The sequence below is a fragment of the Caloenas nicobarica genome, chromosome 2 (genome assembly GCF_036013445.1).
Source record: "Caloenas nicobarica isolate bCalNic1 chromosome 2, bCalNic1.hap1, whole genome shotgun sequence".
Lineage (NCBI taxonomy): Eukaryota > Metazoa > Chordata > Aves > Columbiformes > Columbidae > Caloenas > Caloenas nicobarica.
The window spans coordinates 110,553,282-110,566,328 of NC_088246.1; the positions used below are offsets into that span (position 1 = coordinate 110,553,282).

Below are 13,047 nucleotides of genomic sequence, written 5' to 3' on the forward strand. Positions count from 1 at the left end.
ACCCAAATCCAGCCCAGCACAGAGGAAGTTTGTGATGCCATTGCTGTGAATAACCATCCAATATGCCCTGGCTCCAGAAAAAAAAAAAAAAAAAAGGGCAATAATAAATACTAAATCATAAAATTCAGCTCCCGAAGTGGCTTCATGCAGACATTTTCTTCAAACTGTAATCTTCAGTGCCCGGTTCTGGATTTAATTTCTACTCTTCTACCATGTCAAAGAGTTGCAGACTTGCATCATTGTTTTATTTTATTAGTCTATGGTAAATCTTTTCCTGAAACAGGAAGCATGTCCTGTGAAATAATCTTTCCTGCTTAAATCAGTCAGTATTTGTAATGTACATCCAGCTTCTTGCGGATAAAGAGCAAATGTTGCATGCAATAACAGCAATATTTGGATTAGAAAGGCTTGAAATAGCTGTAAAAAAGTCTTGGAAATTATAAGGTATCATCTGTGATTTGATAATTTTCCACAAAACCCCATATGTGTTAGTGTTGTAAGTACAGTATTAAAATTGTAGTTTATTTTGACTTCTCCATTCCCAAAGTCCATCTTGATTTTATATTATGGTACAATATAGATCTTAGATTGCAGTACACATAACTCATGATGCAGTATACATATAGTAGGAGCTACATGTGAGAAAGTTAAACAAAAGGATTATTCTTCCATGCTGGCAGATCTCTGTACCTTCTGTTGCCCTATGTCAAAACAGCTGTGGAGGTGAGACCGTAAAGTATAAGTATTCTCAGTGTTGTAATTGCCCACTAAAATCAGTAGTGTAACACTGCTACAATATTAGATCTGCAATTTCCAAATGAATGCCACCTAAACACCCCCCAGCCTCTATAACTGCATTCAGTAACCTTAAAGAAATTGGCATGGTTGTCTTTAAAAAGAAATAAGCACTACAACACACATTATACTCATGCCTAAAATGTCTGGATGATTCCTCCTGTTATGGAGATAATTTCTATCTAATTAAACCAAATACATAATTCTCAATAAAGGTGCACATTGTTATTGCTTCCCTTGATAAAAAATGGTGCAACCACATTTGGTCTGGGGTTTCAAACATCCTGCCTTTACATCCTACGGAAACAGTAGCTTCTGGCTTCTAATAAACGATGTAGCATTACATGGAATAGCTGTGCAGATTTCTTCGCTTTACCACCACCTAGCTGGTTTCACTCTGGTTTTTGGCCCTGTCACCTTGAAAAAGAATGTTTAAGAATATAAACCAGAAAATTGAGTGTATCAGGAGAACTTTTGCTTCCCTTCTTTCCTATCTTCAGTATTTTACTATTTCTTAGAGTATCTGAAGTTCTGTTTCTTTTCTTTATTTGTTACATATGAAGACCATTTAAAGCTATGTCATGATATAAATGCAACCAGTTATTTTATTAACGTAGCCTTATACCTCTGACCAGAATGATTTGTAGGAAGTGGTGTTCAGGAAAATGTTTGACAAATCTGCGTGCAGTTTTAAGCTTTTATATGTTTGCCAGTTAAGCACACCAGACGATTTCAGTCACCATACATTGATAGCTGGCTAGAATATATAAGAATAAAACAAAGCAGCATGCAAAGTCATGAGCACTTGTAACTATCTACTGAGCTTGAACAAATTGAGACTGAGAATCCACTGCCCTCTCAGACTCTTCAGAGGAAATATAATCAATAGGACATGATAACAGACATTTTCCTGCTGCTGTGAATGACTTCATGTCCTCTTTGATGGAAGGCACTGAGTGAATTTTTTATGTGTGGTTTGCACATTGTCAGGAGTTTGGTCGGACTCATGAGAAAAGCTGTTGTATGTCTTTTGCTTCCGCTTAGTGAGTCAGAATTGAGTCTGTAAAACATTGTAAGTTATTACCTTGGACGCTTTCTGCAGAAAATGGGAATGTTTTTGTTATATTAATGTATTTTGATGCATATTCATAAGTGCTGTATGCAAGATAATTGCTTCTGTCACTAAATGGACACTATTTATATAATTTTTGTTCCACATCCTTAAACAAATGAAACAGCTCTCAAACTCAGAATTTCAGTACAGTCTCACTCCAAGCTCTTTCAGACAAGTTGAAGTAAAAGAAAAACCATAAGATATTAAGTTCACTTCTATTCAAATTGAATTTTCTAAATCTCCAAATAGGTGTGGGGAACATTGGTAGTCAGGAGTTCAGGATTTCTCCCTCTGCCTCCATATCCGGTCATATAGTGTGAGTCTTTTCTATCTCCATCTCCATCTCCTTCTCTTACCAATCAAACATTTTCAGGTAGCTTGCAGGAATACAGTGCCATTTGTATTATATCTCATGCTCCTCTGCTGATGTTTATTGGAACTGGCCAGCTTGCTCACTCGATGCTGGGAAGACAAGAGAGAGGAAACAGTTCCTTAGGAAGACAAGGTCACAGGTATTCCTTAGGAGAAAAGGAAAAAAAAAAAAAGCTTAATTGCCCTTGAATTTTTTTCCCTTGGCTTTGTGTATTAGTGCATCAAGATTTTGCACTGACCAGTTTGGAAATTACAGATCTAATACTGTAGCAATAAAACAGCTTTTACCCATTTCCTAAGTGACGTTAAACTGTCAAAAGAAAGCCAAATGTATTTGGCTAAACATGTAAATATGGGTTTTTACACTGATGTTTTTAGTGGTGTTCACGTGTGACCCCTAGGCTGTGAAAAGGGGTGTGACAGAGGTGGGCTATAGATGCTTGTTCTGGATCATTGGATGAGATTGCTATAAATTGTGAAGCTCAGAGCAGATACAGAAAAATGACTCCTACTCTGTCGTGTATTTGCAAGTAGTATGTCAAGTAGTACACGGAATTGTAGGAAGATGCAGCAACTGGAAATCTCATTTAGACACTAGCTATTATAGAAACTGAATGCAGTAGAAAATCATAAGGCAGAAGATTTGCTATCATTTGAAATCAAAATTGGATGCCTTTCTAAACTCCAAAATGTGATTCAACCACAAGTTATTTGTTCAATACAAGAATTATTGTGTGTCCTACATTGTGCAGGAAGTCAGAATTATTACTTCCCTTCTTGGCCTTGGAAATTATGAGGCAAATCCTGATCTGAAATCAACTCCTAAAACACCAGTACATGCAGGATCTGAACTGACAAATAGATTACATTTTTACAAAGAAAAATATTCCAGATCCATTTTACTGGAGGCAAAATTCACAGACCTAACAGGTCCATAATTACTGTGTTTGATAATTCTGTATATGAGATATATGGGGGTTTTTTTGCTTTATGTAACCATTTTTTTTCATATTTGATAGCATGAATTATTACTAACACCATTCTTACACTCTAATTAGTGTAATAAGTAATGCATGCTGGAGAAATTCTAGCAATGTACATAGTGCAGTAATGAAACATGGTATTTCAGCAGCTCTTTAGGTCAAATAGCTGTGGGTGCAAAAGGAATTTATTTTTCTGTTTTCAATTAAAATTGAAATTGCTTTTCTGATTTTTAAAGCTAGACTGATATGAAAAGTTTGTTTTGTTTTATTTTTTTATGGTCACAGCTTACAGCTTTGTCAGGGAGTAACAGAAGATCAAAGTGCATCTGCTGGAAGGATGATTCACAGATTTCAGTAGGAAACTTTGCTGGGAAAACAAGCTTATAGCATAGGAACTGAACAAAAAGATATCATCTTTAAGAACTGGTTTTCACTGTGTTATGTCAGAGCATTCCTCAGGCAGACATTCTAGTTCCTCTTGGCCCCTTATAATTTCTAAAATTTTCCAAATGATTATTACTACACTTAAATACTTTTTTTAATAAAATGCATTTTTCAGAGTACTGGTGAGGACTTTGAAACCCACAATTTTTACTTCTTTGCAAGAATAAAAAGATTCATCTATTACATCTTGCAAACCTCCAGTTGTTTTTGACATTACATGCAGTCTTTTGAAGAGCAAAATATTTCTATTAGTGAATGGTCGCTAGTTATTTGTTGCATTTGTCTTCTGTACCCAGACATGCATATGCGTGTTTTGCATGGCATCTGGCTTCCCTCACTTAGAACTCATTCTGACTTTATTGATGGTATATTAACACATGTAGGTCATCTTAAGACAAAGTCACTCTACGATCAGAGTTGGGCACAAATATAGCTGATTGTGATCAATACTGAATGTAAAGACATCTTTGTGGAATGAAGTATGCACAACTGAATAATGCCCTAATATATGTTGCTTACTGTAAACGCTTATACATTTTTATGGCAGTCATTCCTATGTATTTAAAAGGTTTGAGTACGAGAAGATGACTCTGTGTCTCTGAAAAATGTTCCACACCAGCAGTTCTCACTGAAGATAATGATGAAGCATAAATATTGAATGAGTAGCAACTCGTAGCCTGATTGGAGGCCAGAACAGACAGAACGAGCATTCCGAAGACATCAGTCTATTTTGAATTTCATAGACGGGGAATGTTGTGTTGAGTGCCTTTGTGACTAACAGTCTCAAAAACCAAGGGGAGCTCAGAAATAATGAGCAGTTCCTCTAAGTTAATGATTTATGAGACACAGTGAAATGTTTTATGAGACGGAGTGAAATGGGTTAAATAAATACATTGCTGGTCAGGTGGCGACTAAGAGGGAAGAGGTGCGTTGTAATTTATGTATACGCGGTGAATGCAGGATCAGAAGGGAGCAGAATTAAGTCCAGTAGTAAAATGTATGGATAATTTGAAGCAAGCAAATGAAACTAAGAGAAAGAGGATTTAACTGAAACACAATAAAATTTCTGAACTGGTAGGATTATCTGGAATATTTTTGTCCGTGGAGTTGAAAGTATAACACAAGTTTTTGAGACTTTATAGTCATATTGTGTTATAAATGGTACTATACGAATGGAATATGTGATATGAAGATCATGTCTGCTTGGAAGAAGGGTCCAAGGACCTTCAGGAACTGATCTTTCCCTCATTTCTGTAGGAAATACTCATCACTCGCTGTCAATGGAAAGGCTTCTAAATTCAGTAAGAACTGGATTTCACTCTGATTCTGATATATTTGTGAAACAGAAATAGGGTGATTCGTACTGTTCTTACAGAGAAAAACTTAAAACGAACAAAAGATGGAGGGATGTGTTGTAAAATAGAGGTAGAAGATAAAGCTAACAGGAACTCAACAACCCCGATCATTGACAGGCAAAAATTACAAGTCAGTTGGCAGAGAGGAAAGCGGACAAAACAAGATGTTCCCCTATGCTGATAGAAATATGAACAGAACACAATCCAGCGTGAATTTCAGTCAGATGGAGCCAAACTGTAACACCAGCCCTGAATGTGCTTGGATGCTACGGAAGTTTGAATCTGGGTCAACTCCAAACACAGACTCTGTCTGCTCCTTGAAGTTACAATTTATTTCAATTTATTTTGTATGCAGGGTCTTTTTTTTTTTTTCTTTTCCAACCTTGGACCCACCCAAAATCTCTGAGAAGTCTTAAATTTTATAGCCTTTGGCTTGTGTTGACAATCAGAATGAGAAGTGAGTGCTGATAAATTGTGTAATAAAATGCTATAGAGCTCTGCTTCTGGCAGTTAATGGTATTATACCCATGCCACAAACCCCCAGTGAATGAACAGGTATTACCTCTCTTTTTTTATATTCTTTTCACTTTATAGCATCCAAAGGGCAGATTTCAAGCCGTACATCTCTGTTGAATATCATTCTTTGTATTCATTCACCCTTTCATGTTGAATCTTACGAGGTAAAGGAAGAAGTAATCTTCTAGACATTTACTATTTATGATTAAATCCCTCACAGAAAAACTTTTATTTTAATGTATTTGTTTTACTCTTTCAAAGTAACAATAGTTTGGGATTTTTTGTTCTATCATGGAAGAGTTCTCCTTAATTTTCTCTTAGAATTAAATCTGGTGTTTGTTTGTTTGTTTTTGGTTTTGGTTTTGGTTGATTTTTTTTTAGGACTAGAAAACTTTATGCACATTTTGGAAGAAAAACCTTTGTCAATAAAACAAAATTGTTTATAATGAATACTAACATATGCTGCTGGTAGCTCTATGCATTAGCTTTAGAGCTCTGCAAAATATTTTACACTGAAAGAACTGGATTAATTTTGACTTCCTACTAGTTTTGTTTCGGCATCTAATGCATCTGCAAAGCATTTAACATCTCATCTTAATATTAAAATGTTGGGAATTTTTTTTAATTCCTAAGTGTTATTTCCAACATAACTTTCTTATGTGATAGAAATAGTGTGAGATCCCAGTTTTTCCAGAACTAGTAAAATCTCTCGTACCATTGATATTAATACTAATTATGGAATTAATTTTTCTTTTTTTTTTCCTCAGTGATTTGATCATACAGAACAATTGCCTCTCTGAATGTTTTCTTTTTCTGTACACAACAGCTATGAATTCAGTGGAGCTCTCTATGTTTATAAGTATTTGCATAATTAATAGCAATTTATTAATAGTCTGGGCTTTTTTTTTTTTTTTTAATCAGTAAGCTGTTCAATGTGCTGAGGAGATGTACTTTACAGTTCTGTTCTGGCAGAGTGAATGGAATGGTGTTGTATGTCAGTTTACTAAATCACTCTGAAAAGTCATGTTGCTGTGATTTGCCAAATAGTCTTGCAGCCAGATTTTCTCTTCACTTTTTCTGTAGCTCTGAGCCTACAGGGCACAGGTCATTTAAAGTTTTCACATTGAACGTGGCAGATGTAATAATATTATACTCCCATTTTTTATGTTGAAAACCAAGTGCAAAAAACTTTCCTTTTCACTAAATATTGTGGAATAAAAATATTCACATGCAGTTTAGATAAGATGGCAAATAATATTTTTGAACAGAGCAATTGTTATTATAGGTAAGAAGAAATTACTGAAAAAAATTTAAACGTTGTAAGATTTTTTGTTTATTCTCTAACTCTTGTGGGTTTTTTTATCCACAGGTTGTTCGGTGTCACTTCTCTTACTCAGACAAACTGCTCAAGCACTTGGATGATCATCAAAAATCAAGAGTTACATTGGTATCACCATGCTAATCCAATCTTACTGCTGGTGATGTACTACACCCTCGCAACTCTCATCCGCCTCTGGCTACAAGAGCCTGTTGTAAGGGTAACTCCCTTCTCTTTTTCAGCCCTCATGACAGTGAGACTGGCCAATGCAGATACTTGTTAAGAGAGGTGCAAACATTCAAGAAAGTTAAGGGAATTAGGCAGCGAGTGTAGGGGTTGGTACCATGAATTTGGTCTTTTTGGTAAGTGTCTTCCAGAGTCTGATCTTGCAGCAGATGCATGGATACTTTCTTCTTAAAGTCAGCGGGACTGTTTCTGTAAGGAGTGCAATGGCAGAGCATTAATGCTTACTCCGATCTGGAAAGCCAATGTCGTTAAGAAGTAGTGTAGGTGCTACCGAATAGAAGGTAAACACCCAGGGCTTGTCTAGCAGGACTGAAGTAGGATACAGGCTGGCACAGGGTACTGTGAGATGAGAGAGATTTGCAATTTTATCATAGATAAAGTTTTCTTAAAACCTTTCCTTTTGAGTCTGTGCGCCTGAGTGAAAATCCCAGCTTTCATTTAGGAGCAAGAGAAAAAGGAGACAAAAAGTAAATTTTTATTTCTTCCAGTTTCAGAGGAATAAAAGGAATATAAGAACCCAGAAGTATCTTAAAAGCTTAGAAACTGGAAGTATAAAGAGGATGATCCTAAACATTATTTATTTTAATCTCCTAATCCTCTGAGGCTTGACATGAGTTTTAGAGCTCAGGTTTAGCAATGCTGTAAACCACAATGAAAATACTCATGACTGAGCTGTAAATTAGTGGAGTTTGTAGCAGCAAGTAAAAACATTGAAGAGTTACTTATTTTAAGGATGTTTCTTCATATAATGGGTAATGTAACAGTTTGACATTTAAAAAGCCAGACAAAATATCGCCTGTGGATTGAGATGTCTGATATTTGGGGTTTACATATATTGGGCTTCATAATAAAAGATGAATGATGCCAGAACTGTCAGCTTGAGTTATTAAAAAATTGTGTCTTAAGTTTCCAGAAATCTTAAGACTGGCTTTTCTAAAGTCACAAGGTTTTAAATGATTGTGATCCACTGCCCTCTGGCATTGGGTTCTTCAAAGGTTTTTTTCCTATAATTTTTTTTTTCTACAGCTGCAGCAGCTGGAAACTTGCTTTTTTTCTTTCCTTAAGTGAAAACTGAGATTTCCAGATATGATTTTACCATTGGGGCTGTAACTAAAACTTCAGATCTCACAGACTACGTAGTGAAATCATGAGAACTACTCATGGAGGAGTAACCACATGTGAAATGCAGTTAGTGGGAGCTGTGTGATCTCAGCATCTCTGGGAAGTGATTTCCAGTACATTGGTTCTTTTCAACCAGCTTTTACAGTCTTAAAGTTTGGTAATGTGTCTAAGTTATTTACTCCGCTTTTTCAGCAGGGAGAAATGAGCCTGTCTCAGGATAGAGTGAATCCTTCAGGTTCCTCCAGGGACTAGAGAGGAACTATAGGGGACTTTCCTGCCCTTCTTTCTTTCAAGCTACTTGTGTTATCTGAGATGGATATTCCCATAAGACACTAAAATCAGTCTCTGAGAACTGGAAACAAGTCAAGTTAGAGATGCTTTCTAAGCAATTGAGCTAGAGCATGAGTAAATATTAAATGATATTAATTTAAGAAAAGCTGGTGTCTCTCAAACCCATGGCTATATGAGAGGCAATACAAAGTCTTGGCATGCTCATGGGAACTTGGGATACCAGGGGACTTATGCTTCTCTCCAAAGATAAATGGACATGTAAAAAAAAGAACATTGTAAGAAAATTATGCCTGTGCATTAATGCTTATTTTTGATGCACAGGATGTAGTAATGCAAGTATTTGTCATTAAGAAGAGATGCTGAGATTCACAAAATTTACCGTATTTTACACACTTTCTCCATATGGCCTTTTTTTCTATATGCATTTTGTTTTTCCTTTAGTTGTGCTATAAATCAGTAGTTAATCTTTCTCCTACTAGCTTTCTCCTGGCAGACTCCCTTCTCAATTATTTAAATCCAGAAATAATTGTATTCCACACGTCACTGAAATGTTTTTTTGACTGGTGAATTTGTGGTGCATTTGATTAATTATGGAGCTAAGTATATTACTTGCCTTTGCTCTTCCCAGTGATTTCAAATCTACACTGTATTTAGGATGACACCACTAACCTACCCATAGCTGGATGGACGGGAAAGACAATATGTTATGTGCTGTTTGGTGTAAAGCAGTTGTTCTTTGCACGCAGTTGTCATGTACAGTAAGAAGTGGCTCATCTTAGAAATCCTATTCAAAAGAATCTCTTGGACAAAACCTGCTTTGAACAAGATATATATGATAGATTATGCATAAGGAAGTATTTATTCTGTCTAAAAATATGCACAGAAGCTAAATATAATATTAAGTAGATTCTAAAAACTGGATAAAACATGTAGACCTGGTGTTTTTTCATTCTTGTATGAATTGCATCTTGGGTTCCTCCTGTGGACAAAATTCCTGCTGGATTGCAGTAGGAGTTGTCTCTGAAACAGATGCTCTGGAGACTGTTGCTGAATACTGCAGCTGATGAACAATTTTGGAAGAACAGTGCCCACTTCAAATCTTGAGTTTCAGGGTGAAGTTTTTTGTATGTGCGCCACAGTCTGTCACAGTAAAACAGGTATGAGATTTCAGTGTATGATCTCTGTGGGATTCTGCATGGATCTTAGTCATGCAAAACTCCCTTGGTGGTCAGTGGAAGTTTTACTTTTCTTATTCCCTCTATTTTGGATCCTGATTTGTTCTAACTTCAACTCTTGTGAAATTCTACCTCTGCAAATAAGAAGCAGCAATCTGCCTCTGGAGATTTCAGCTCATAGTTGTAACTACTAGCACTGAATACATGAATAGGACCCATTCATTCTGTCCAGTGAGTGGTAAGGAACATTACAGAAGTCAACAAAGTTAGAGCACTTTAATGTAGAGCCCACTTATAGAATTATTAGAGTTCTTTGAATGAAGAGGCATTTGAGAATTCCACAGATAGTGGAAGAACTGAAAGAATTAGAGAAGTCAAAGGGCTTTCACATGTCGTAGTCATATGAACAGTACTGTGTTTTCTGACTTCTTTTCCTCTTCTGAGAAAGAGAAAACAAGATTTCCCAACTTTCCCTATGGTCATTGTCTACACCTTAAGTCTTTTGGTATTCTTTTGGTCACCCTGGTGCCAAACTAAATACTGTTGATAAACAGTTCTTTATGGTCCACATTAATGTTAGATTCAAATGGCAGTGACAAGTATTTTAAGCACAGAGTCAGTTTATTTCTTCTTACACTTTGGCTAGGAATGCCCTTTTACAATCAAATATAAATACACAATTGTGTGTCAAATGTGCTACCATTCCCTCTGAGAAGTAAAACTAAATTAATAACCGTTGTTTATCTAAGTCAAGATTTAAAAAATAGGACCTTACTTTTAGGATTGGAATGGAGAGAGTTTCAAAACCATCTCTGCCCAGCATCCAGATTTATTCTTATTCTATTGCATCAGCTGATCTTGCATAAGCAATGAGAACACTTACCTCAATCTAGTTCTTGTTAAAAGCCCAATTTGGGACCCTGTCTTTGAAACACCACAAGTTCAAACAAAAACTAGCCTTTATGCTATGAGGTATGTCTTTGTTGGCAGCAGATAGAGTTTAGGTAAAACAGCAAGTACCAGGGCAGATGGATATTTCTGTTGCAAACCAAAAGTCTGCTTTTGTTTGCAACAAAACAAAATGTTTCCCTTCCAACCCAAACTATTCTATGATTCTATAATTAGTAAGACTTCATCTGAATCAGAAATACAAGTATCTGCTAAGTAGAAAGGACAAAACAGGAAAGAGAAAAATCTTAGTTCCTTATAAACAGACCATCTAGCTTGAAATAAAATATGACAATTAGTTGACTTGACCAGTTGTTTTGTGGTTAATAACAGGGTAAATTCAGAATAATGCTGCTAAAGCTGGTGTGCAAATCTATATTTTGGCTATAGCTTAGGAAAGTTCCTGAACCTCTGCTTAAGTCCTACTGAAGTCAGTAAGACTGTGCTCCAGGTTCCACAAGCACTTGTGTACTTTGCTGAGTAGGGGTGGTTTTAGGAAGCAAGACCTTAGAGCTGTACAAATGAGGATTTTGCTCAATACTCTAAACAACCAATATCAGTGGAGGTTGTGATGAGGGGAAATAGAGTTTTGGTAGTTCTTTGAATTTGTTAATTCAAAGTTTGTTGAGCTTTGGTAAGTTCTATGGCTTTGGTCTTTGAAGTGTTGGGAGGAGAGGAGAAACCAAAAAACTAAGGAAGCAGAGAGGACAAATAGTAAGGTTTTGCTGCTTTGTGACAGCTCAGTTGGGAAGTTCAAGATTGCAGGAGAAGGAGGGACAGTGCCAGAAGATGTCTGGAGGAGCCTGAAGAGAAGCTGTCACCTAGCATGGTTGTCCACATACCCAGGTTTCCTGCTCATCACTGTGCTATAGTAACATCCACGTTTGGTGTATTTGAGAGGCCCCATATCCCTGCTGGGCCATGGAAATAAGACAGAGTTAAGACCAGTGCATTAGCAGTCCTCTACCATTGAGTGGCAATAGTTCCTGTCACAGATGAAGAAATAGAGCATGTGGATCATACACACAGAGTCGCAGAACAGTACAGGTTGGAAGGGACCTCTGGAGACCATCTGATCCAACTTCTTGTGAGAGCAGGGCCTCAGATTAGGTTGTACAGGGCCAAGTCTTGGATGTTTCCAGCAAAGGCAGCCAATGCCCGTGATTAATTGTTCTCATGGTGAAGTAACTTTTTTTTATATCCAGAAGGCATTTTCCTGAAGCAAATTATGCCCTTAGCCTCTTGTCCTATAACCAGGCCTTGCCGTGAGAAGAATACTTCTGTCTTCTCTAAAACTAAAATTTAGGTATTAGAAGGCTGAAAAAACCCCCAATTCCTGCATCCTTCAGCTTCTTTAGCCCTCTAATCATCTTGGTAATTTTCTGGTGGACCGTCTCCAGATTTTCTATGTCTCTCTTGAACTGGAGAATGACAGAATTGAATTGCAGGTATGGCCTGACACTTACCAGGTGCAGGGAAATAATCACATCCCTTGGTCTGCTGGCAATGCTCTCACTTGGAGTTCGCTGCTGGCTCATGTCCAGCTTGCTGTGCACCAGGACCCCCTGGGCCTGTTCCACAGAGCTGCTCCCCATATGATCTGTCCACAGCCTTTACTGTTATGTGGGATTATTCCAGATGCAAGACTTTATATTGGTCTTTGTAAACCTTGTGCATTTTTTGTTGGCCCATCTCTGGTCTGTCTCTGTATGGTGGCTTTTCCTTGTGGCTCACCTACCTCACCTCCAATTCAGTGTCATCCACAACCTTCGTGTGGGTGCATTCCATCCAGATAGTTTTGAAGATACCAAATAGTACCAGACCTACTGTCAGTCCCTGAGGAACTCCACTCATGACTGACCACCATTTTGCCTTTGAGCCATTACCCCACTTTGAGCAAGACAGTCTAGCCAGTTCTCCACCCATCTTGTGGTCCATCTGCCAAGTCCATATCTTACCAGCTTGTTGGCAAAGATGTTGTGGGACACTGTGTCAAACACCTTGCTAAAATCATGATAGCTGACATCCATAGCTCTCGTTTCATCCACTGAACCAGTTTTGGCATAAAAAGCAATCAGATTACCATTGGTAAGTCCATATTGGTTTTTGTCCAGTCATCTTGTCCTACATATGAGCATGAGCACGCAGAGGTATTTTTAGGGCTTGAGTCAGAAGCAAGACTAGATGAGCCTAGAGGGATGACCAGCACTGACTACTCTCTTAGGTACTGAGGCATGGATGGGTGAGTTAGGGTAGCCTTTAATGATAGATACATATGCTCAAAAGGTTTTGATCTTTTCAGTTCTTCAGTTGTTTACTGAAGCAGAATTGGCTTTTCACATGTATAGGCAGATGAGAAGAGTGAATT

At 37.3% G+C, this 13,047-nt stretch overlaps 1 protein-coding gene across 1 annotated transcript in view; it reads left to right on the forward strand.

Moving 5' to 3' along the window:
* PIEZO2 (piezo type mechanosensitive ion channel component 2) overlaps positions 1-13,047 on the forward strand; it is a 309,138-nt gene that overhangs the window by 196,299 nt on the left and 99,792 nt on the right. The window contains exon 8 of the mRNA XM_065628394.1: positions 6,949-7,117. Within this exon, the coding sequence (XP_065484466.1) occupies positions 6,949-7,117 (169 nt within the window). The remainder of the gene's footprint in view (positions 1-6,948; positions 7,118-13,047) is intronic.